The following is a 24647-nucleotide window of genomic DNA, read 5'->3' as shown; positions in this document are numbered from 1 at the left end:
AACTCCAGACGGACACGGACAGGTGAGGCAAGGGAAGAAGACCCCAGAAGCAGCCTCTAAATTCAGAAATGTCAGGGACCACCCAAAATAACAGCCGTGCTTCTTCTGCCCTTGAACCCTCCTGTCTCCCCGGCTTTGCCAGGGGTCCCCAAATCCCCTTCAAGGGACAGGAGTGACCGACAGACCGCCTGGACTTCCAATTCGCTGCAGCTTTCAACCGTAGCCTCCAAAAAGGGGGTCCCATCTTGAAACATAATTGGGAAAACAAATTAAGAAATGGCTGCAGAAGAAGCTCAGTAAAGGCAATCCTCTCGACTTCCAACGATTCGTTTAGTGACCGTTTGAAGTTACAGTGATGTCATTCACACTTATGACCTTCCTTTGCATTTGGCACTATGCTGGCACACGGTTTGCCCCCCCCCTCCGTCTCAGGAGGGTGTTGACAGCTAGGATGCCTCCTTGCATAAGCGCCACGTTGGCACGGGGTTCAAGTCACGGGGCAATCCAGCGCCTCGTTCCCCAACCAGGCGCCCGTGAGGCTGCTTTGATTTGCAAGAATTTGGGGGGGGGGGGGCAGGATCGCTCGCCTTTGGCTGAACTGGCTCCTGGCATCTCTCTCTCTCTCTCTCTCTCTCTCTCTCTGTGTGTGTGTGTGTGTGTGTGTGTGTGTTAGAATCCGAGCAGGGCAGCCCCCCCCCCGCCCCAAGCTTGCATCGGACCAGCGGGACTCTGCACCCGGGTCCACCCAGCCGCCCCTTCCCCAACCGGGCGCCCCCAAGCCCTCTCCGCTTTGCCAGCCTTCAAGGAGAGGGTTCGGGTGGGGGGATCCTTGCAGGGCAGCCCCCTCCCCAAGAGGCGGACCACCCCCCTCCCCGCCCCTCCGAGGACCGCCCAGGAGGCGGGCCCCTCGCGCGGGAGGAGCCCCGCGCCATCCCCGCGCGCTCAGTCCGCCCCTTCCAGCCATGGAGGCGGAAGAAGCGGCGCACGCCTCGGCCCTCCTGCGCGGCCTGGCCGGGCTGCGCGCCGAGCGGGCGCTGCTGGACGTGACCCTCCTGGCCGGCACGGGCGAGGAATTCGGCGCGCACCGCGCCGTGCTGGCCGCGGCTTCGGGCTACTTCCGCGCCATGTTCGCCGGCGGCTTGCGCGAAGCCCGAGCCTCCCGGGTGAGGCTGCACGGGGTGGAGCCGGACTGCCTGGCGCTGCTGCTGGACTTCGCCTACACCGGCCGCCTGGGCGCCCTGAGCGGGGAGCCGCAGCTGGCCGAGCGCCTCCTGCGCGCCGCCGACCTGCTCCAGTTCCCCGCGGTCAAGGCTGCCTGCGGCGCCTGGCTGGCCGCCCGCCTGGAGCCCTGCGCCGCCCTGGACCTGCAGGACTTCGGCGAGACCTTCGCCTGCGCCCCGCTGGCCGAGGCCGCCCGCCGCTGCGTCCTGCGCCACGCGGCCGACCCGGACGGGGAGCTGGGCGCGCAGCTGGAGCGCGTCCCCTTGGCCCGGCTGGTCTCCTACCTGCGCGAGGACGCGCTGCGCGTGCCCAAGGAGGAGGCCGCCTTCGCCCTGGCCCTGCGCTGGGTGCGCGCCGAGCCGGGATCGCGCGCGGGGCTCCTGCCCCAGCTGCTGGCCCACGTGCGCCTGCCCTTCGTGCGCCGCTTCGCCCTGCTGGCGCAAGTGGAGGGCGAGCCGCTGGTGGCCCGATCCGCCGCCTGCCTGCGCCTGGTGGCCGAGGCCCGGCTCTTCCAAGCCGGCCGGCTGGACCGGCACGAGGGAGCGCCCTGCGCCCGCCTGCGCCCGCGCCCCTCCACCGGGCTGGCCGAGCTGCTGGTGGTGCTGGGCGGATGCGACCGGGATTGCGACGAGCTGGCGACCGTGGACGGCTTCAACCCGCGCACGGGCCACTGGCGCTACCTGGCCGAGTTCCCCGAGCACCTGGGAGGCGGGTACAGCGCGGTTGCCCTGGGCAACGATGTCTACGTCACCGGTGAGTGGACCCCCCCTCGCACCCCTGAGCCCCCTTCTTGACTTAGGATCGCGCCTGCACTTGGAGGGGGGCAGCGATGCACTGCTGGGGCGTTGAGAGCGGAGGGGCGGATTTCGGTGAACCCCGAACGGGAAACCAGTCTCCGGGAGACAGCGAGTTCTAGTTCTGTAATAGGAAAGCCGGCTGGGTGACTTTGGCCCAAATATTCTAGTTCTGGCTTAGACATGAAAGCCAGCTGGGGGACCCTGTGCCAGTCGCCAGGAGATGGTGAGTTCTAGTATCGCCTTAGGCAGCCAAGCAAGGCCGGGTGACTTCAAGCCAATCACCAGGAGACAGTGCATTCTAGTACCAGGTTGGGCTGGCCTACTCATACCTAAGGTGTGACTAGAACTCACCGTCTCCTGGTGATTGGCCCAACGTCACCCGGTCAGCTTTCATGCCTCAGGCAGGACTAGAACTCACCGACTCCTGGTGATTAACCCAAAGTCACCCAGCCGGCTTTCATGCGTAAGCTGGGACTAGAACTCGCCATCTCCTGGTGATTAACCCAAAGTCACCCAGCCGGCTTTCATGCGTAAGCTGGGACTAGAACTCCCCTTTCCAGCCTGGTGCCCTCCTCACTAGCCCAAGTGGACTCTCTATCCCTTCTCACCGCTCTACTTTATCGCTCTTCTCTGCAGGCGGCTCCGACGGCTCGCGGCTCTACGACTGCGTCTGGCGCTACAACTCCAGCGTGAACGAGTGGACGGAGGTGTCCCCCATGCTGAAAGCCCGCGAGTACCACAGCTCGGCTGTCTTGGACGGCCTCCTCTACATCGTGGCGGCCGACAGCACCGAGCGCTACGACCACACGCTGGACAGCTGGGAGGTGCTGCAGCCCATGCTCTACCCCATGGACGACTGCTCCACCACCACCTACCGCGGGAAGCTCTACGCCACCGGCTCCCTGGCCGGGAAGGAGTCCCTGGTCATGCAGTGCTACGACCCCGGGTCGGATCTGTGGTCCCTGGTCAACTGTGGGCCCCTGCCCCCCTGGTCCTTCGCCCCCAAGGCGGTCACCCTTGGGGGGCTCATGTACTTCATCAGGTAAGAGGGGCAGAGTGGGAAAACGTGCAGAAAGACTCCACTAGGGCACGGGAAGTCAAGGGCAGAAAAATCCCCAAACGGCCATTATATTTATATTGGAAAATACAGATACTCCTCAAGTTACAACAGTTCGTTCGAAGTTACAACGGCATTGAAAAAAAGCGACACGTGACCGTTTTTCAAACTTACGACCGATGTTTACGGCATCCCCGTGGTCAAAATTCGGATGCTTGGCAATTGACTCGGATTTATGACGGCCGCAGTGTCCCGGGCTCACACCATCCCCTTTTGCGACCTTGTGACAAGGAATGGTTTAGAGTAGAATAAGAGCTGGAAGGGACCTTAGAGGTCTTCTAGTCCAGCCCCCTGCTCGAGCAGGAGAACGTGTGAGGAAGGCAGATTCATTTAACAACCATGTGGCTTAACGACTGCAGTGGTTCACTTAACAACCGAGGGAAGAAAAGGTCGTAAACTGGGGCAAAACTCACTTAACGACTGTCTTGCTTAGCGGCAGAAATTTTGGGCTCCGTCGTAAGTTGAGGACTGCCTGTACTTAAGTGAACACAGGCCAACATAAGGCCAACAAGCTCTGATTGACAAGACCCAGACTTTCCCTTCCTGGCAAATCTTGAAAACTTCCAGTGATCCAGCTGGAGTTTCCTGGCCTTAAAAGAGGTTTTTTTTCCCCTTTCCTTTTCTTTTTTCTCCCAAAAAAGGACCTCTGCTAAAAGCAAAGCAAAGGTGACAAAAGTAGGACTTTTTACAAGTTCTGCCTTTTCCAGAGAGCTGTCTGTAAAAATAGCACCAGTTTTCCAGAGGCTCTTAAGATTATCTGAAGGGATGGTGGTTGTTCCCTGTGGAAAGAAACCAGCTCTTGATTAAAAAATATATATATATGAGGTTATCAGGGCTTCTCTCTGCTTTTTTTGGAGGTGCTGCATTGCACCGGGAGACGCCGCGAATCGGACGGGGGGGAGAGGAGGAACTGTTTCCTGGGTGCCAAAAAAAATCTCCCTTTCCTGCTTTGGGCGGACGGCGTGACTCGCCTGCGGGGGTCTTATCGGAGCCGAAGGGCTGCTGATCGGACCACTTGAGGGTTTTAGCCAAACATGGTCTTTCAGGGGGCTTGAAGCAAGGCCTGGAACTCGTCCCGGCCTTATCGTTCAGATAAAGGCTGTTTGTGGCTGGCTGATTGCTAGGAGCCTCGTTGGCATTTCCACGCACTGGGTGTGCCAACGTGGATGGGCACCATGGCTGCTGCTAAGAGGGGTTTGCAGGCAAGGACCCAGTTCAGACATTCACTCCCGCTCGGAAAGCTGGGGACGGTTCTCCACACAGCCCTCTCAGAATAAGGGAGCTGGAAGGGACCTCGGAGGTCTTCTAGTCCAGCCCCCTGCTCAAGCAGGAGACACGTTCATATAGAATAACAATAAAAGTTGGAAGGGACCTTGGAGGTCTTCTAGTCCAACCCCCTGCTCAAGCAGGAGACCCTACACCATTCCAGACAGGTGGCTGTCTAGTCTGTTCTTGGAAACCTCCAGCGACAGAGCACCCACAACCTCAGGTGGCAAGCCGTTCCACCGGTTAATTATTCCAAAAGTCAGGAATTTTTTCCCTTAATTCTAGATTGGGGCTCCTGCACTAGCTGAAGTCAAGCTAGGGGTTTGAGGGGCATTAAAGAGTGGAAAACCTAGTTTGTTTGATTGGATGCCGCCTTTATCGTGGTTACAAACATACCTTTCTCCTTCTCCTATGTTCACCATAACCACAGGACCACGGGGATGCTGCCACGGTCATAAACGTGGAAAACGGTCCTAAGTTATCTTTTTCAGTGCCATCGTAACTGCGGTCACTAAACGGATCATCGTTAAGTCGAAGCCCTGCCTCGAATAGCCAAATACGACAAGGCAGCTTTCAGGGCGGTCAGTTTCCTGAGGATCCACCCATTTTAGCACACTTTATGCCCATTTCTGATCCATTTCCTCCTTCGCCCACATTCCTCTTTGCAAAAAATCAGGACGTTATCCGGAGCGCCACCGTCATTTTAGGGAACGGGACGGCCCCTCTTTCTCCCTGTCACCACCATCCCCTTTATGGGCTCTGGAGACAAACGAGGAATGCATGCCAGGAATTCTTGCTGGCCTTTTTCATAACTGAAATTAGCAGCTGGTCCCCGCGGATTTTCCTCACTCCAGATTTTTCCGGAGCTTAAGACATGCTTTAAATTCCTCGCCGATCCCAAGAACAACTTTCCCGTTGTGAAGCCAGACGGGAAAAAAAAAACTCCGGTGATCGTTTGCCTCTGGAGTCCGCCCGGCATAATTTCCTCCCAAAGGTTCTTCGAACGGGGGGAAAAAAAATCCTGCAAATTTCCCAAAACGATGTGGGCTCAATTGTTGCTTTTTTGCACGCTATACAGTCGGCCCTCAACTTACAACGCTTCCTTTAGTGACTGTTCAAAGCGACAACGGCAGAGGAAAAAATGGCTTAGGACCATTTTTCACCCTGACCGTCACAGCATCCTCATGATCACGGGATTAAAATTCAGCCGCTTGGCAACTGACTCATAGTTATGACGGTCGCAGCGTCCCGGGGAGTCATGCGATCCCCTTTTGCGACTCAGTTACTAGCTTAAGAACTGCAACGATTCGCTTAAGAACCGTGGCAAGAAAAGTTGTAAAACGGGGTAAAAGTCGCTTGAATGTCTCACTTAGCGACGGAAATCTTGGGGGCTCGATTGTGGTCGTAAGTCGAGGACTGCCTGTCATGTGGTTGAAATTTTGGCCTCCTGTTTGGGGCAGCCCCAAGGGGTTTGTGTCTGCAGTGTGGAGGTGACAAATGTCTTTTTTTTTTCCCACCATCACTCTTCCTCTCTTCCCCCCCCCTCCATCTGCACACCTGTTGCTGTCACACTTGGCATGTCACAATCGGCCAAGGAACATTCTGTGCTTAGCTCACAACTCCTGGCCGACAACTGTTCTAGAAGGTTGTTGCTAAAACAGGCAAAGAAGGGCTGATTTTGTATATATATATTTCGCATTTGTGCCGTTTTGTAAGCAGCCCAAACCACCAGGAATATTAGGAAAAAACTTACATTTTGTGAAAAACTTTCCATCAAGAAATCTGAGATTTTTCTTTATATACCCCTAACTCAGCCCCTCCACCTTGCTGGCGAATGCGTCTAAAGTGTTAATTGTGAATAATAATTATTATTAATCGTTATCAATTATTTTTCTTGTCTTCCAGAGATGACTCAGCTGAAGTTGATGTCTATAACCCAGCCAAGAACCAGTGGGACAAAATCCCTCCAATGCTCCAGGTAGGTAGGGGGTCTTGCAAATTTAAGAGGGGTGGACTTCAATTCTCAGAATTATCTTTTAACACCATCAAACAGCAACATCTGCCTCTCCGGGGTGCTCGAGAAGGACTCAGTGGGTGGATAAAAATGCCAACTCCAGTTTTTTTTAGAAAATTTTAACACCACAACTTTAAAATATTTGGTTTTAATTTGGTTTTATTTGGCGGGGATTGTGGGTATGTTTCTGTTTTAAATATGTTGTGAGCCGCCCTGAGTCCCGTCGGGAGAAGGGCGGGATATAAATCAAATAAAATGAAATGAAATGAAATGAAACATCTGGCTGGCTGTGTAACCAGCCATTGGCATTGACAACATCCCCATCGGTCAATTACAAAAGGCAGCTTGACTTGGGACAGCTTGAATCCTGCAGCACATTCCTTGTGCAACAAGCACATCTGCCTCTCCCAGCTCCTCGGAAAGTTCTCAGCAGCTGGATTAAAAAGGCCAAATCCAGTCCAAACATCTGGCTAACTGCGTCAGACCACAATAATAATGATAATACTTTTGGTACCCTTCCTTTTCTCCACTCTAGGTGCACGTGGGAGGCAGCCTAGCCGTGCTCGGAGGTAAACTCTACGTCTCCGGCGGTTACGACAACACTTTTGAACTCTCCGCCATGGTGGAGACGTACGATCCCGAGAGCCGCAAGTGGAGCGTGGCCGGCCAGTTGCCGGAGCCCATTTTTTGGCACAGCAGCGTCAGCATCTTCCGCCAGTTCATGCCGGAGACGCTGGAGGGGGAGGAGGGGAAGCAGGCCCTGGAAGACCCCTTCGCCCCCAACCCTCCCAGACAAGACTTGCAGGAGCTGCGTTAAGGGGGCCGAGAGGTTGTCGGGTCTGTTGTGGCTTGTCAGTGGCCGGTGCTCCAGTGGTACCCCTCGGGGTTGGGAGGTGATGGCGCCCTGTTGGCCTCGCCAAGTTGGTTGGTCCTGTCCAGGAGTTCCGCAGGTCTTCTCTGTGGTGGACCCAGGAATGGGGTGGCATTGCAGGCCGGTTCCCGAAGGATTAATTGGGGACTGGGACAGAGGTTTTGGGGTTCAGCTCTGGACGGGGTGGGAGGGAAGAAGGTGGAACCTTGAAAGGAAGGTCTTCGAGGAACGTGTCCCTTCCCCTTTCTTGATCCTGGATGTAATTCAGAATTCATAGGTCAAGTTTTCTATACTGGTCAAAAAAGACTCTAAAAATGATGCCCCCCCTCTCCTGTTTGTGACATTGTGGATGGTCCCAGAGAGAAGGGTCTGGATGAGGAGATTAGTCCACCGCGGGTTAGCTGAGGGAGATTTTTTCTGGGGTTGGGATAGATGATCCCAAGGGGACCCTTCCCGGTGTCTGCTTCTCTGCCGTCGCCCAATCAGGTTGCAGAGCGCTTCTTTCCACCCGCCGTGCCATCCATTCCTTGGCATTTGCTTGTGGGGGGGAGGAGAAGGATGAATGGATTGTGCTGCCTGTCTCCGCACTGAGCAAGGGGGTTGGTCTGGATGACCTCTAGGCCCTCCTCCCCCCCCCCACTTCCCACCTTTACATTTCTGTCGTTCTGCGTCTGGAAAGAGAGGCCATAATATTATTATTTTTTTTCTGGAAGAAATTGCTCATCAAGCCAATGTGCCTTGGACGCAAAAAAAGAAAGCCTCATATTAATGCCTGGGTAATAAATCCAACTTTGGCAGAAAAAGACATCTTTAATTTACCAAATTAAGGAATTTTGGTTGTTTTTTTTTTTTTTTTTGCTGCGGGGCTGAACTGGTGCCCTGCCTCTGCCATTCGTCAAGAGGACTAGTGTCTTGGAGCAAAAATAAACTATTACCTTTTGCAGTGTTTTTAAGGAGACTGTTCCCAATGGCCTGTAATCTCCACGATGGAGAAAAAGATATTTTTATAGACGTAATTTCTACGCACCGGCCTAGAACGGAGGCCGTGTGACTTTAGAACGGACCGACAGGATTTTCCTTCTTGCGTCGCAGCTTGCAACTCTGCAATTGCAAAAAACCTACACCTATACAGGTAGTCCTCGACTTACGACCAATCATTTAGTGACTGAAGTGACAACGGCACTGAAAAAAGTGACTTAGGACCGTTTTTCACACTTACGACCGTCGCAGCGTCCCCGTGATCACAATCCGGTTGTAAAATGGGGCAAAATTCACTTAACAAATGTTTTCACTGTCAAAATTTGGGGCACCCTTTGTGGTCGCTAAATCGAGGACCGCCTGTATCTTAAGAGGGGCTCGTTTCCCACGCAGCCGTTTACAGACCCTGCTGGTGGTTCCGCTTTTTAATACCTTCCAATGTATGAGAATTATTATATATATTTTTTTGTGGCTGGGCTGTTCCACGGAGGGGACAGTTTGCAACCTCTGTTCCAAGCCGGACGCTTGGGAGGGAGGGGTAATTTTTGTATTTATTGAATGTTTAAATGTAGTCCTTGCACTTGGCCTAAAGTACTGTAGACTTCTCGCTCCTTCGAAGCAAAACTATTCTGGGTTTGGTAAAGCTTCCTTTTCGAAAACTTGAAACGTGCCAAATAAAAGAGACGTGGCTGACGCTGCCGGAATCTGTTTGGGGAAGGCAAAAAAAAAAAAAAAAAGACACCACAAAAGGGAGGCATTTCCATCCGGTCCCCCACTGGGTGAAATTCACTATTTGGAAAACAGAAAAAAAAAATGTTATTTGTGGGTCGAAATCTCTGCCTTTTGCCACCTGCTTTCAGGGCTGGAATAAGCCACCATTCCTGGTTTGCTGTGCTCCTCTGATGAGCAAAAACCTCTTGTAAAAATGGGTAAAGAATTGCGTTTGCAAAGTTGAGAAACAGCCAGGTTGTGTAACAGGGCGTGAATAGTTTGACAAGTGAAAACCCGGCCATTTTTGCTGAAAACCGGAGCCCCGAAACTGCCTTTTGCTCGGCCGACACGTTATAAAATGAGTCAAAACTCAACCCAGCTGCCTTGCTTAGCAACGGAAAGGTTTGGGTTCCATTGTGGTGGTAAACTGAGTACTATTTTCCTGGTGGGCACGTGTGCTAAGCCACAAGCTAACCCCATGGCTGTGCTCAGTGTAGCAAACCAGCAGTTAACCAAGTCCAAACTAACAATGCTGTCTTCCAGGACACCAGCTTGAGAGCCCCTTCGCCATGTTTTCTCCCCTCCCTTTTAATCACACCATAATTGGGGGGGGGGGAGAATGGCCCGTACAATGTGACAAGTGTCACCAGAAGGCTTGAACAACAGAATAAGAGAGTTGGAAGGAACCTCAGAGGTCTTCTAGTCCAGCCCTCTGCTCAAGCCGGAGACGCTAGACCATTCCAGACAAATGTTTGGCTAATCTTTATTAAGGGGAGGGTCCTCGGTGGGAGGGGGGGCATGCCGCTACATCCCACAGTCGTTCGGGATGGTTATGAGGAAGGACTGTTCCGTGACTTCAGTGGGGCCCAAACTCTCGTTTGAGCAGAGTCTCTGTCCGGTGGGCAGATCCACGTTTGGGGCGCTCTGGGCCAGGGCCTCCACGATCACCTCTGCGGAGCCCACCTCCAGGACGTTGGGGGGCTGCAGGGCCACCACCACCACCTTCTCGTCCTCGATGACCAGGTTGCGTAGCTTCCTCTGGCGAGGATTGTAATTCTTGACCCGGTCGTGAATTTCCATGTGGCGTCTCAGGTGAGCCTGGCGGGAGAAAGAGTGGGAGAAGGTCAAGGCCAGGGCAAGGAAGGGCCCAACATTCAACCACCCCATCACCGCGAGGTGGGCCTTCAGGACACAATGATTACAGTTGGAAGGGGGACCTCTGAGGTCTTCTGGTCCAGCCCCCTGCTCTGGGATGCTCTAACTACACAATTGTGCTATAGATCTCTTATTCACGAGGCAACAGATGTTCTGCTGAAAAAGGAGAACATCTGGATTCTTGGCTGGATTGTTTTGAGATAAGGGACTTCGGGCCAAGGACCTGAGCAGGGGCAGAGAAGGTTTTGGAGAACTCCTTCCCACCTCGGGCCGACAACAAAAGAAGGCAAAACACGCACAATACCTGCCGTGTGAATTTGTACCCGCATTCCGTGCACTCAAACTTCCGCATCCCTTTGTGTCGGCGGACGTGGACCCGCAGCTGTTCCACCGCTACGGGGACAAAATTGGTTAAACGGTGGCAGGGTTCCACCTTTGATTCCCCACAGAGAGAGAGCCCAAAAGAGGGGCTGCCTGGAGTCAGCCAGGCCTTCCCTGCTCCCCAAGGAAAGGGCACCACCCGGTAAGATTTCTTTGCTGTTAGTCGCAGCGCGGGAAAAGCTGCACCGGTTTTCCCGATCCGGCCGTTACCTTTGAACGTTTTCCCGCAGATCTGGCAGAAATGCGGCCGCCCCTCCTGGTGCCTGCTGGCCACGTGTCTCAACAACGGGCCTCGCTCGGTAAACCGCTGGGCGCAAAACTCGCAGCTGAAGGGACGCTCCCCCGTGTGGGTCCGGTTGTGCTTATCCAGGCTCGCTGCGAACGAGGACAAAAAAGTAAGACGACGAGAGATCAATCTGTCCGGTGTGGCTTTGTCTCACCCCTGCGACCCATTGCAGCTTGGATGGAGAGACCCTCTCCCCTAGAGACCCGATCCTGGTCGCCTGATTATTTAGCTTGTGGCATCAACAGGGGGTCCTCAACGTACGCCCGCAACTGAGCCTCCCATTTCTGACGCTAAGTGAGACAGGCGAGTTTTGCCCCGTTGCTTAGTGACTTAGGATTGGTCCGCCGTCCTTTACCTTGCGTGCGGAAGGTTTTCCCGCAGAGGTGGCACTGGAAGGGCTTCTCGCCGGTGTGGGTGCGAAGGTGCATGTTGAGGTTGGCTTTCTGGGTGAAGGCGTGCTGGCAGAATCCGCACACGTGCGGCCGTTCGTTCCTGGCAAGACAGGAAGTGCCGTCAGGTAAGACGGCAGCGTCCCCAGCAAGCCGAATCTCATCCCAGCCTGGCGGGCCACTCCGCCTCCTCCCCCCCGGCACCTGTGCTTCGCCTTGACGTGCATCTGCAAGCCGTTCCGGCTGGACGCGCGGTGGCCACACTCTTCGCAGACAAACAGCTTCTCGCCGCGGTGCTTGAAGGCCTCGTGCAGGTTCAGCTCCGTGCGCGAGAGGAAGCATTTGGAGCAGGAGGAGCACTAGAGGAGGAGAGACGGGTCCGGATGAGGAAAGGCGGGCGAGGAACGAGTTTGCATGTGTGTGTGTAAGTGTGGGAACCCCGCTTCTGCCTGCTCACCGCGTGTGGCTTAGGGGCGCCGTGCAGCTTGATCAAATGGCTTTGTAATTCCTTCTTCTGCATGAACTGCTGGATGCAGGAGCAACACTGCAAAAGAGACGGGCACCGCTCAGGGCCAAGGTGCCAGCGAGAGGGAGGGGAGAGGGTGAGGACTGGAGGCGTTGCCCCCCTCTCCCCCTGCCTGCCGATAGGGCTGGGTTGGCAACTCCTGGCTGGAAGTGGCCACCACAGGAAAAAGAGGCAGAACACAACAAGCACACGCAGCAGACCCTAAATTCTTTCTTAATGTAGGTCAATTTCCAGATACAGATAATCCTCGACTTACAACAGTTCATTTAGTGACCTGGCTTAGTGTGATGATGCAACCACCCTGAAACTGAGCTTGTATTGTACTTCTCAACTGTGAAGGCAAGGAAGAGGGCAGGGAAGCATGGATCCAGCCACAGCTGGGCTGTCGCGCCTTTGGGAGCAATTTCTCAGTGCATGGCCTCACCCAGCACCACTCAAGCGCAGGGCAGGCTGACCTTGTAAGGCATCTCGCCCGTGTGGGTCACCATGTGCAGCCGGAGTTCGACCCGCCTCTTGAAGACCTCTTGGCAGACAGAGCAGGTGTGCACCTGGCGGAAAGGGGGGAGGGAAGAGGGAGGGAAATCAGTGGGGGCTGGAAAGAGGGAGGGCCGTCCCAGAGTCCCCTGTCCCAGGAGGCTCACTTGGAACCCCTGTTTGGAAAGCAAGTAGGTGAAGAACAGAACAACAAAGTTGGAAGGGACCTTGAAGGTCTTCTAGTCCAGCCCTATGCTCAAGCAGGAGGTGAAACGTAGTCTCTGCAGGCCTGTTTCGGTTCTAGCGTCAAGCCCCAAAGTCTCGGGGTCTTGTGACTCTCTGGCTCTCCAACCAGCTATGGGAAAGACCCGCCATCCCAAATACCTGCTCCGAACGGCTCACGCAGTTCCTGGCTTCGTGATCCAGCAGGTTTTCCTTCCGGAAGTAGCACTTCCCACACTTGGAACATTCAAAGGGCTTCTCCCCCGTGTGCTTCCTTTGAGGGGATGGAGGAAAATAGCAAAAAAACTGGGTCAAATTAGCAATTAGGAAGGGCTTAGGGTCCTTCCAGGGAGTGAGGTTGATCACTGATCATTCCAGGGAGTGAGGTTGATCAATGGTCCTTCCCCCTAGCCTGCTTCATAAAGCACAGAGCTATCTCCACCCCAAGGCAGGAGAACAACCCAAGGGAGAGCAGAGACACCCCCACCCACTTTCCTTCCACAAATTCCCAGAAGTCTCCTCCTCCTCCTCCTCCTCCCTTCTTCCCTCCCTCCACAAGAGCTCCAAGCTTACCTGTTGTGGACCTTCAGATAATACTTGCTCAAGAAAGACTTATGGCAGGTGGGACATTCAACCGGTTCAGCCGTCCCTCGGCGGGGCCCGAGGGCCGCAGCCTTGAGACGGTGACTGTTTCCGCCGGTTTTGGAGCTGCTGCGGGAGGTTCTGGTCAACGAGGGCCTCTTCCTCACCCGGACACTCTTCTGATCCGGGACGTAATCCTCATCCGTGTCATCCTTCCCCCTCCCTCCGTTGTGATCTTCCGAGGGGAGATCACTCGAACCCAGGACCTCTGGGGTCTCCTGCTGGGAAGGAAGCACATGGCTGCTTGTAGATACCCATGAAGGCAGAAGCACTCTTATTTTGTCCTCAATAAGGGCTAGCTCCTTGTCCAGTGCAAACACATAAAGGTAAAGACTAAAAAAAAAAGTAGGTAGTGACTTGAACCCGTCCCCAATTCCGCAACCACGTCCCCATTTTTAGCAAGATTTAGCAGATCTGCCTTGCCCCAAATCCCAAAAATTCAGAATAGGGGAGATTCTCACGGCACCCCAAATTCCCTGCTCCTCAAACAGAGAAACTCCCGGTTTTTCAAGACCCTCCCCCCAATCTCTCTCCTTGCTTCTCTCCCCCCCCATTTTCTAGGTCAGGAGCAGACAAGGGCAATTCCTAGAGAGCACGTTACTCCGCACGCCACCTCGTGACTGGCGCCCGCGTCCTCGGCGGCTTCACTTTTCAGGGGCCGTTTAAGTTCCTTACATTCCGGGCTCTCCTTTACGTCGCCTGCGCGGCTTACAAGGTTTGTTTTGGGGACCCTTTTCAACTTCCCCCAAAGGAGAGCAGGGCCGTCCCGTGGCCCCTGAGCTCCTTTGACGCCCCGGGTCCGGGGACTTTCCGATGCTGGGGGGCCGGGGGGCGCCGCCTCGCAGGTCGACTCCCCCGGCGAGGTGGCATCGGGCTCTGTGTCGATAAGAACTTCGCCGTTCTGCTCGCCGCTCTCCTCCGAGCGGCCGGGTTGGAACTCCTGGCACAGCTGGATGACCTCGGGGACGCAGAGCTCCTTGGCCGTCTCCAGCAGCTTGTCCCGGTTGTCCGAGGTGACGGCCAGGTGTCCGGTGTAGAAGAAGTCCAGGAGGAGGGTGAAAACCTCCAGGAAGGTCTCCGGAAGGATGATTTTGCCGGTGGCGCCATTGTAGAGGGTTTGGAAGAAGGAGCTGCAGCAGGCCAGGACGCTCCAGTGGGCCTTGAAGACCAGGCTGCCCACGGCCAGGGTGGCATCACAGAACTGGCCCTTCTGCCGCTGGAGGTTCAGCTCTTGAAGGACCCGCACGCTGTGCTTGACAAACACACCCTCCATGGCACCCTGGAAAGAGGAGGAGGACGGGGACACCGTTGGAGGGGACGACGGCCCATGAGGAATCTGCCCCACGGGTGGGCTTGGTGTGGGTGGGGGATTCTCAACCTCAACCCATTTTAAATATGGCTGGACTTCCACTCCCAGAATTCCCCCAGCCAGCCATGGGAGCCCGGAAGGGCCAGTTTTTTGCACCCCCTAAGGAAACCAGCATGCCGTGCTCTCCAAGGGCCGGCAGAGGCGCATGGGTCTTAAAAGAGTCCCACGCCCCCACTGGTGCAACTTCAGCTCTTTGCAAAGGTGGGGAGAGGAACTGCGTGCATTGGGTGTGCAATGAGCATGCAAGGGGTCAGCAGAGGCTCATGGGTCTTAGAGTCCCACCCCCGACCTCTCCAGCCCGGCCTGGGGTTCTTTGCCAAGGTGGGGAGAGGAATTGCGTGCAATGGGTATGCAATGAACAGGCAGTGGGTATGCAAAGGGCATGCAACCCCAAAGGCCAGCAGAGGCTCATGGGTCTTAGAGTCCCACCCCCCCCCACCTCTCCAGCCCGGCCTGGGGTTCTTTGCAAAGGTGGGAAGAGGGTCCTCGTGCAATGGGCCTGCAATGGGTTCTGGAGTCCCGCCCCCGCGCCTCTTCTTGCAACAGCAGCCCTGCCTGCAGGGATGGACCCATCATCCACCCACCTGGACCCATCGTTCCCAGCCCGGCATATAGCACCCGCAGAAGGGCTCTCTCTGCCTCCTTCCGAGCCCTATCAGCCGATAAAGACCCCCCATCCCTCCCCAAAGCCCCCTGCTCACCTCGCCCACGCCCCACTCACTGCGCCCGCCGGCAAGAGAAGCGGGGGGCCGCCATCTTGGCACAGGCAGCGACGCGCGTGACGTCACCGAGCGGAGGGGACGCGGCATGCTAATTAGAGGGCGGGCCCCGCCCTTCGGCCCCGCCCCCTTCCCGGCGCCACGTGCTGATTGTGATTTTGTGTAAAAGGGGGGGAAAGAGACGGTGCACCACTGAACCCATGCTTCCCAGCCAGCCAGTGCATGGGTGGCAATGGGGATTCCGGGGGGAGGGATTTAATTTAGAAAGAGGCGTGTTATTTTGCCCACTTTTTTTAAAAAAAAAACAACTGAATTTTTTACCTATTTTAAGATGGGTGGACTTCAACTCCCAGAATTTTTGCTGCGGGTTGGAAGTCCAACGCTCTTAAAACAGACATTAACGTTTTTGCATAAGCTTTTCTGACTGGGGAATCCTGGGAGTTGAAGTCCACACCTCTCCCAAAAGTCCTTAATCCTCTATGTGATTTCATTTCCTTGGATTGAAATGGCCTAGGGTCTCCTGCCTGAGCAGGGGGTTGGACTAGATGACCTCCAAGATCCCTTCCAGCTCTGTTATGATTGATTGATTGATTGATTGATTGAGATGGCCTAGGGTCTCCTGCTTGAGCAGGGGGTTAGACTAGAAGACCTCCAAGGTCCCTTCCAACTCTGTTATTCTGAAATGAATATTTAATCAAATCTTTCCTCTGTGAATTAAACTTTTAAAAACTTTAACTGCATCCTCCTTGGGAACTCGAGGATTTGTGAGGTCTGCGAAGTGGAAGGTGTTCCCCCCCCCCTCCCATCATCAAAAAAAAAATCCTCATTTTGCGCTTTTCATATATCTTTTTCTGGCTTCTTTTTATTAGCTGAAACATTCTCGGGAGATGGGATCCAACTGAAGAAGGGGCGCGTCTACCCTGCCGCAGCTCTACGAGCACCAAAGGAGGCGGGCCAGAGGCGTGGCGGGCCGACCTCTCGCGAGAGTCGCCGAGGTTTTTCGCGAGAGGACGGCCGCGCGGTCGCTGTGGAGATTTCTTCGCGGCTCCCGGTGAGGTCCGGATGGCGAAGCGCCGCTCGGGTGGCCCGAAGCGGCTCCAGAACGGGACGGCCCGCCGAGAAAAGCCGCCTCCAGCGCCTCCGCCGGAGCTCCCCGCTAAACCGGCCCCGCTAACGGCCGCCGCGGCGGGCGAAAACCGCGCGGCGGTTCTGCTCCCCTCAGAGCAAGTGAGCGTGGGCGGGGTCATGCAAATGAGGGGGCGGGGTTTCCTTGGGGGCGGGGCCTGGAGTCTGTTTATAAGCTGCTTCCGCGTCTGGCTGCTATTTAAATCCCCAGGTCGTTGTGTGTGGATTTTGGGGGGGTCTCCCCTGCTTTCTGGGGGGCTTTAGCTGCCTGTCCCCTGCTGGGCCCCCCTCTGCCGACCCCAAGGACTAAATAACTCATATAGGCAGTCCTCGGCTTACGACCACAACTGAGCCCCACGTTTCCAGACAGTCGTTAAGCGAGTTTTGCCCTATTTTACGACCTTTCTTGCCACGGTTGTTAAGTGAATCACCGCAGTTGGTTAAATTAGCAACGTGGTTATTAAGTGAATCCCCCCCCTTTCATTGACTTTGCTGGTCGGAAGGTCGCAAAAGGGGATCACGTGACCCAGGGACGCTGCGACCGTCATAACTATGAGTCAGTTGCCAAGCAAGCGAAATTCGATCACGTGTACCACGGTCGTTCATTGTGAAAAATCATGCAAAGCCGCTTTTTTCAGTGCCGTTCTGACTTCGGTCGCTAAATGGATCGTCAAGGACCAGCTGTTAACAACGGTGGCTTCATATCTCCACTCTTGCTCCGCCTTCTTCTCCCCAGACTCTGACGTTCACGGGAAAGTGTCGCCTGACCTGCCTGTATGGATCCGTGGAGGTGTTGGGGTTCACAATTGCTCCAGACCAGCCCCCTTACGATCTGTTCTCCCCCCACACCTACTGTGCCCTCACCGTGGAAGCCGCTGCCGGCAAGGAGGGCACGGAAAAATCGAAGAAGGAGATGAAATTGGAAGCCAAGGCCATTCTCCGAGCGCACCTCGTGCCCCGGGGTAAGGAGCAGCGAGGGGACCCGGGGTGTTTATTTCTATGTCTTTGCTTATTTATATCTCACGGTGTTTATGAATAACTCAAGGTGGAGAACCAATGCAACCCAGTCACTCAGGCAGAACTAGAACTCACCACCTCCCGGTGATTGGCTTCAAGTCACTCCAATGGCTTTCATGCCTAAGGCAGGATTAAAACTCACCGTCTCCTGCTTTCTAGCCCAACCAAACTGGCTGTAGATACCTTTCTAAGAATGTAAATGCCCTGGTGGTGAGTTGGGCAACAGATAAATGTGATGAAATAAATAAAATCTCTGGGTGTCTCCTTTGTTTTTCAGAGGCCAGGTGCAGATTGCTAAAAAGCTTTGTGCCCCACTGCTCCATCCTTTTGCTGGAACAGCTGGACACCCCAGCGACGAAGTTCATCCTCAGCCACCCGGAATTCTCCCAGGTTTTCAGAGCGAAAGTGAGTTCCTATGGCCGCCTCAGTGCAGGCAGTGCTCGACTTACGACGGCGAAGGGAGGGAGGGAGGGAGAAAGAGAAAGAAAGAAAGAAAGAAAGAGAAAGAAAGAAAGAAAGAAAGGAAAGAGGGAGGGAGAGAGGAAGGAAAAGAAGGAAAGTTAGAGAAACGAAGGAAGAGAAAATAGGAAGGAAGGGAAGGAAGGAAAAGAGAAAGAAAGAAGAAAGGGACGAAAGAAAGGAAGGAATGAGGGAGGGAGGAAAAGAAAGAGGAAGGAAGAAAGAGAAAGAAGAGGAAGGAAAGAAAGAAAGAAAGAAAAGAAAGGGACAAAAGAAGGGAAAGAGGGAGGGAGGGAGGAAAAAACGAAGGAAGAGAAAAGAGGAAGGAAGGGAAGAAAGAAAAAGAGAAAGAAAAGAAGGGGACAAGAGGGAGGGAGGAAGGAAAAGAAAGAAAGAGAAAGGAAGAAAGAGAGAGAAGAAGAAGGAACAGAAGAAAGAAAGAGAAAGAATTGTGTCCCAAGCACTCTGCAGCTGAGCACTGCTTTGAGCAGCAGAGCAGAAGACCCCTACCAACCCTTCCCCAGCGTCCTTTCGGCCTCCCCCTCGCCCCTTTTGGCTCATCCCCCTCCTCTCTTTCCCTCTCCAGAAACAGGCCTTCTCTTCCATCCTGGAAGACCCCGTGCTGGCTTCTGCCGGCCTGGAGAGGCTGGAGCCCGGCAGAGGCCTGCTGCTATCCCAGAGCATGCGTTCGGCCATTGGCGAGCTGATCCACGCTTGCCAGGGTGAGTCACCCAGAAACACTGGGGAGGGGGTTTCCCCTCCCACCTTGAGGAACAGACCTGTTTTTTGAGGGAGGGTTGCTTTCTTCTCGTCAAATATTTTTTATTAGTTGATCAAAACACAAAGAAAATAACAGGAAAACAGGAGCAAAAGGGGGGGGGAAATCCCATTGACCTCCAACTCCTGTTGGTGCAGTAGAATAAGGTGATAAAACACAGCCTCAACTTTTTACTTTTACACAATAATACAGATAGTCCTCGACTTAACAAACAATTCATTTAGTGGCTGTTCACAAAGTTAGAACAGCGCTGAAAAAAAGGGAGTCAGGACCCTTTTTCCCGCTTAACGGCCATCGCAGGATCCCCGTGGTCATACAATCAACATTCAGGACGCTTGGCAACTGATTCGTATTTATGACGGTTGCGTCGTCCTGGGCTCCTGGGACCCCCTTTTGTGACCTTCCGACAATGGGGGAGCCAGATTCACTGAACAGCCGTGTCACTGACTTAACAACAACAGTGGCCAAAAAAGGTCGTAAAATGGGGCAAAACTCACTTAACAACATTCTCGACTCAGCCACAAAAATTTCGGTCCCTGATTGCGGTCGTAAGCTGAGGACTCCCTGCGCTCTGAATTCCCTTCCCCTGTGCTGAATTCTTGCATCTTCACCCCAAAATCTCATCCAGGTTCTCTTGCTTGCTTTTTAGTGGAAGATGAAGGTTGCCCGATTATCCTGGTTTGTGGCCCCAAAAGCATCGGAAAATCAACGTTCAACAGATACCTGATGAATCTTTTATTAAACTGGTGAGTGTTTCCCTCCCCTCCCCCCTCTGGCTCTCTCCTAAGCTTGGTCTCTTGTTTTGTATTGGGTTTTTTTTCCCCTTGAATTATTCCTGGACTGTTTCTCTCCCTCTTTTTAAATCCTAGCCTTCCCTCCCTCGAATACTTGGAATGCGATTTGGGACAGCCGGAGTTCACCCCACCGGGCTGCATCTCCCTGGTTAACGTGCGGGAACCCCTTCTGGGTAGGTGCCTTGCAGGGTTCTTTTTTTTTTTTTTAAGAAAAAAATCAGTTTTTGAAGAAGCAAAGAAACAGAGCCGGAGGAACTTTTGACATTGGGATGTTGCAGCAGTAGAGAAAAACGAGAGGGGAGGTCGACTTAAGACCACAATGGGATCCAGGATCTCTGTTGCTAAGCAAGTTGGTCATTAAGGGAGGGTGATGGATGGTGTGTGTGTGTGTGTGTGTGTGAGAGAGAGAGAGAGAGAGAGAGATGAAGGGCACCTGATGTTCCACAACTGTTTGTGCCACATCTCCCCACCGACCCCCAAATGTTTATCATTAACCTTTCCGCCTTCGGACCACTGGAATTTCGGCCTGGCCCCTCTTTCTGCTTCAGGTCCGCCGTTCACCCACCAGCGCCCCCCTCGCAAGATGGCCTTCTACGGGGACAACTCTTGCGAGCACGACACCGAGCGCTACCTCGACACGCTGAAATACGTCTTTGGAGGCTACGAGAGAGACGTCCCTCTGCTGGTCAACACCATGGGATGGGTGAAAGGTAGCACCAAGGACCCCACTGTCCTCCTCCCTCCTCCCCTCTTCCTCTCTGCAACACCCCCCCCCCCTTCTAGCACTGATGATTTTATCTATTTGGGTCATGAAAGGTCTGCAAGAAAGCAACCAAGCTCACAGAACACCAAGGACCCCACAGTCCTCGTCCCTCTCCCCCTCCTCCTCTCTGCAAACCCTCCCTCCCTTCTAGCACTGATGACATTCCCTACTTGGGCAATGAAACGTCCAGAACAAAACCACCAAGCTCAGAGACCACCCAGGGCTTCCCAAAGCAGACCCTCGCAGCCTGTGTGATCCCTCTTTCCTGGCTCATTCCGGCCCCTTGCCCTCCCCACTCCATCCTCCTTTGGTTCTCCTCCTGTCTCCCAAGGGGCCGGCTTGCTGCTCCTGATCGACACCATCCGCGTGCTGTCGCCCACCCACGTGGTCCAGCTGAGCACCGAGGATTTCAAAGACATGCCTCAGCTCTCCGCCGACTACATCCGCGGCACCGCCGGCCTGCACACCCGAGGGAAGCCCTCCCTCAAAAGGAAAAATCCCGGCGGAAGTTGGGAACACTGCCGGAACCAGCGAGGCTCCCATGCTCCCCAGCCTGGGCATCAGTTGCTGTGTGTCCAGCCAAACTTTCCGGGCGCCGGAGTCCCCGGCAAAGGGTAGGTATTGGCTCGGGGCGCGGAGAGACGGGAAGCACAGCCGAAAAAGAAAAGAATTCAGATCTTAAACACGTTTTGTCACACTCCTTCCCTGACATTTTCTTGATTAAATTCATAATGATACACGCAAGTCCTCGACTTAACGACCATTCATTTAGGCAGTCTCAATTTACAACAGTTCATTTAACTATGGTGGAAGAAAGGTCATAAAATGGGGCAAAAACCGAGCATCAGGAATTTCGCCTGCATTTTGGTCGTAAGTCGAGGCTCCTGTCTCAGATGTACCTCTGTGTTGGTCCTTGCAGGCGAGCGCACAGCAGCACCTTGCGAAGTCTTACTATGGTGGGCTACCTGGGCCAGCTGCAGCCGCCCGACCTGGAAGCGGTGGTCCCCCTGCCCAGCCTGGTGCCCTATCAGGTAAGGCCCTGCATGGGGCGAATTGCCAGCCTTGACAGGCAGAGGAAATGGGGGATCTCTCTGATGGCCATGCTGCCTGGCTATCCCTGTACAGCCCGGCACTGATAATGTAACCCAGTTTGGTAATGAAACGTCTGCAGGAAAACCACCAAGCTCAGAGAGCACCAGGGACCCCACAGTCCTTCTCTTCCTCCTCCCTTTCTCCTCCTCCTCCTCTTCCCCCCTTCTAGCACTGATGATGTTCCCTAGTTGGGTCATGAAATGTCTGCAAGAAAACCACCAAGCTCAGAGAGTACCAAGGACCCCACAGTTCCACAGATATTCCCTTCTGTCAGTGTCCCCGTAGAACAAAAAGCGAATTGACCCCCCCTCTTTTTCCTCTGGGTCTCCCAGGTGCCCTTCAGCGCCGTTGTCCTGAAGGTGATCCACGTCGACGTGGAGCCAACCCACATCTTGTGCTCCCTCAATGCCAGCTGGGTCGGCCTGTGCCACCTGCCAGACCAGATCCCGTGTAAAGCCGAGGGTCCTGTGGTGTTGACGCAGACCCCCCTCTGCGATTGCCTGGGCTTCGGTAAGGGGTCTGATTTGCATTAATTTCCATGTTTATTTGGATGAACAAAAAGAGCTCCTATCATCCATCAATCCTTATCTTCTTCTCCTGCAGGATAGTCTGTGCAGGCAGTCCTCAATTTGTTTAGCGGCCCTTCAGAGTTAACAGTGGCACTGCCTTAAATCCTGTTTTTTTCTTTAGAGTGGAGGTGTCCAATCTTGGGAACCTGTGGGCTTCAACTCCCAAATTGACTGGCCTGCTGGGGAATTCTGGGAGTTTGAAGTGCACAAAATCGCCATAGTTGACGATCGTTTTGGATCTAACCGTATCCTTTGCTAAATAACCAGAGGTTGAAAGCTGAAAATGTTATTCTTTTAAAATAGGAATCGTCCGAGGAGTGGAGATGACCCGCAAGCTTTACTATATCCTGACGCCGGTGGCTCCGGAGATCTTACGCCGGGTGAACTGTTTGCTGATTGGGAACATCGCCATCCCGAACTGCATCTTTCTGAACCAAGTAAGTGGACGGCGGACCGCTGAAGATGATGCGGAGAGAGAAAAAGGCGGTTTGTCAAATCCGTTGCAAATGTCAACAGGCAGCAAAGAGCTGATCTCTTTTAATCCCCCTCGCTGCGCTTTAGTTATGCATAACAGGAGGTTTTTTTTTTTAGCCGGCCGGCAGGCTTGAGGTCAAACTCAAATGTGGGCAGCCACGCAGAAGCTCAAAGGAATCTGCGTGCACTCCTTGTTTTGTAAAAGGGGCACGACTCCCAAGATGGAGGGTGAATTACGAAGAGGCCTGAGTGGGAATCTGGTTGTAGCATACAATCCCGGAGGAGGAGGAGGAGGAGGAGGAGAACGGGTCTCGTGTGATGCCGGCTTTGCTCCATTAAAAAAATCAAGTTGCCGGTCCTCATGACTGCAGTTAACACCTGGAGCCGGAATTTCCATCACCCAGCAAAGAAATTGTTAAGTCGGCTGTGCCCAATTTTACGACCCCTTTTTCCCCTGGGGTGGTTAAGCAAATCACTGGTCATTAAGGGAATCACATGGTCGTTTAGGCAAATCCATCGGGAAATTCCTCCTCAGTTCTAAGGTGGATCTCTCCACGATAAGCTTCCATCCGTTGCTTCTTGCCTCCCTCGGATGCTTTGGAGAATAACAAAATAACAGTTGGAAGGGACCTTGGAGATCATCTAGTCCAACCCCCTGCTCAAGCAGGAGATCTTTACATCATCTGGGTCAAATGGTGGTCCAGTCTTTTCTTGAAAAACTCCAATGATGGGGCATCCACAACTTCTGGAGGCAGGCTGTTCCATCCGTCCGTCCATCCGTCATGTATCTTATCTATCTATCTATCTAATCTATCTATCTATCTATCTATCTATCTATCTATCTATCTATCTATCTATCTATCTATCTATCTATCTATCTATCTATCTATCTATCTATCATCTACCTATCTACCTATCATCTATCTATCTAATCCAAGCAGCATTTGGTAACCTGTCTCCTGGATTCTCGGCGTCTCGAAGCATCTCATGAGGACTAGCGCCCCATAACAGCATCTGCTCCACTCTTTCCCTGCCTCTCTCTGTTTTTAGGCCAGGACCGGTGGGGAGATCCCTTACGTCACCTCGGATTACAACTACGATGTTTCCGGTGCTGGGAAATTAAAAATTAAGAAACATCTACAGAGGAGGGAACACCGTCACCTGTGAATTCCTCCTGGGGAAGGATTCGTCTCCGGGACCTAGCGGGCTTTCCATCGGCAAGCCGGCGCGTGTCATTCCCTGCCATTCCCTTGGCCAAATTTGGCTCCTCCCTTCCGCGACGAGCGTATTTTTGTCACGATGCTCAAATTAAAACATTTTGTATAAACCCGGCGGGTTAATCTGATTCTCGACATGCCTTTGAGAACCGGTCGGAGGCTGTGAAATCTAGATTGAAAATCTTATTTTTCTTTTTTTGTTTGTTTGTTTTGAGTTCTTACTTTCTATGTAAAAAAAAAAAAAGTTAAAATACGAAAGCCCAAGAAAAAAAAATTTTTTTTAAACAAACAATCCCCCCCCCAGATGTTAAAAAAGTACATTAAATTCTTGCACCCCAAAAGAAAGAAGTAACTCCGCTTTGCCACTCTCGGGACGAGGGGTGCCTGAGTGTGAATTTCAGCAAAGTGGTGCGCCTTGTCGTTTTAGCAGGATTTGCACTTTTTTCCAAACACACACAGACACACACACAGACACACCAGTGCAGTCTGTGGCTAAATTCTGCTTGTTAAGGAAGCCACGAGGTTGTGGGTTGCTTTGCGGTGCCCAGAACAATAGAGCCAGGCTGCGTGTTTATTTAATCTATAATCCTTTTTATTCTCTCCATCATCGGAAAAAGGATTATATCCAGTGGCCAACTGTCTGCCCGAAGGAAAGAAAAAACAAAAAATTAAGCAGAAACAGCAAAATTAGGGTTGAAAATAAGCCAGAACTGGAGGAATTAATCCCATAAAAGCATTCCTGGGCTGGAGAGGCTGCAGAATGCTCCGCCCTCCTCTCGGTCATGTGACCCCAGCTTCATTCCTTTTGAGGGGGGGAAACCTCATGGACACCCCTATGGTGTCTTCTGGGGATTGACCCAAAATCAACCAGCTGGCTTTCGTGCCTAAGGCAGAACTAGAACTCACAGCCTCCTAGTGATTGGCCCAAAGTCACCCAGCTGGCTTTCGTGCCTAAGGTGGGATTAGAACTCACCGTCACCTGGTGATTGGTCCAAAGTCACCTAGCCGCCTTTGCTGTCTTAAGACAGAACTAGAACTCACCGTCTCCTGGTGATTGGCCCAAAGTCACTCATCTAGATTTCATGCCTAGAATTCAACAAAAACAGTCGTAAAATCCCCGACAACTCATGTAGCCGTGGGAATTCTCCCTGCGGCGGTCGTTAAGTCGAGGACTGCCCGTTCTCAGGCTTGCCCGTCGTTCTGAAGTGTCTAGTCCGATGC

The 24647-nt window shown here is 53.5% G+C and overlaps 3 protein-coding genes across 3 annotated transcripts; 2 read left to right on the top strand and 1 right to left on the bottom strand.

Annotated features, from left to right (window-relative positions):
* Positions 1-962: 962 nt before the first annotated feature.
* KLHL21 (kelch like family member 21) lies at positions 963-7232 on the top strand. The gene is made up of 4 exons (XM_015812733.1): positions 963-1974; positions 2655-3060; positions 6307-6379; positions 6951-7232. Exons 1-4 carry the CDS (start codon positions 963-965, stop codon positions 7230-7232), a joined length of 1773 nt encoding a protein of 590 aa, XP_015668219.1.
* Positions 7233-9779: 2547 nt separating this feature from the next.
* Positions 9780-14323, bottom strand: ZBTB48 (zinc finger and BTB domain containing 48). The gene is made up of 10 exons (XM_029283490.1): positions 13664-14323; positions 12982-13271; positions 12571-12682; positions 12168-12260; positions 11644-11730; positions 11391-11545; positions 11153-11289; positions 10722-10886; positions 10435-10523; positions 9780-10073 (listed from the first exon to the last, which is right to left on the bottom strand). Exons 1-10 carry the CDS (start codon positions 14321-14323, stop codon positions 9780-9782), a joined length of 2082 nt encoding a protein of 693 aa, XP_029139323.1.
* Positions 14324-16200: 1877 nt separating this feature from the next.
* NOL9 (nucleolar protein 9) lies at positions 16201-23525 on the top strand. The gene is made up of 12 exons (XM_029283489.1): positions 16201-16365; positions 17000-17225; positions 17558-17685; positions 18326-18461; positions 19167-19263; positions 19387-19484; positions 19860-20021; positions 20406-20688; positions 20994-21105; positions 21499-21676; positions 22039-22172; positions 23260-23525. Exons 1-12 carry the CDS (start codon positions 16201-16203, stop codon positions 23374-23376), a joined length of 1836 nt encoding a protein of 611 aa, XP_029139322.1. The 3' UTR covers positions 23377-23525.
* The last annotated feature ends 1122 nt before the right edge of the window (positions 23526-24647 follow it).

This window comes from Protobothrops mucrosquamatus, unplaced genomic scaffold (assembly GCF_001527695.2).
Source record: "Protobothrops mucrosquamatus isolate PMUCROS unplaced genomic scaffold, P.Mucros_1.0 scaffold109, whole genome shotgun sequence".
In the NCBI taxonomy this organism is placed as follows: domain Eukaryota; kingdom Metazoa; phylum Chordata; class Lepidosauria; order Squamata; family Viperidae; genus Protobothrops; species Protobothrops mucrosquamatus.
Note: the sequence above shows the minus strand (reverse complement) of the source record. Positions and strands in the feature narration are given on the sequence as shown.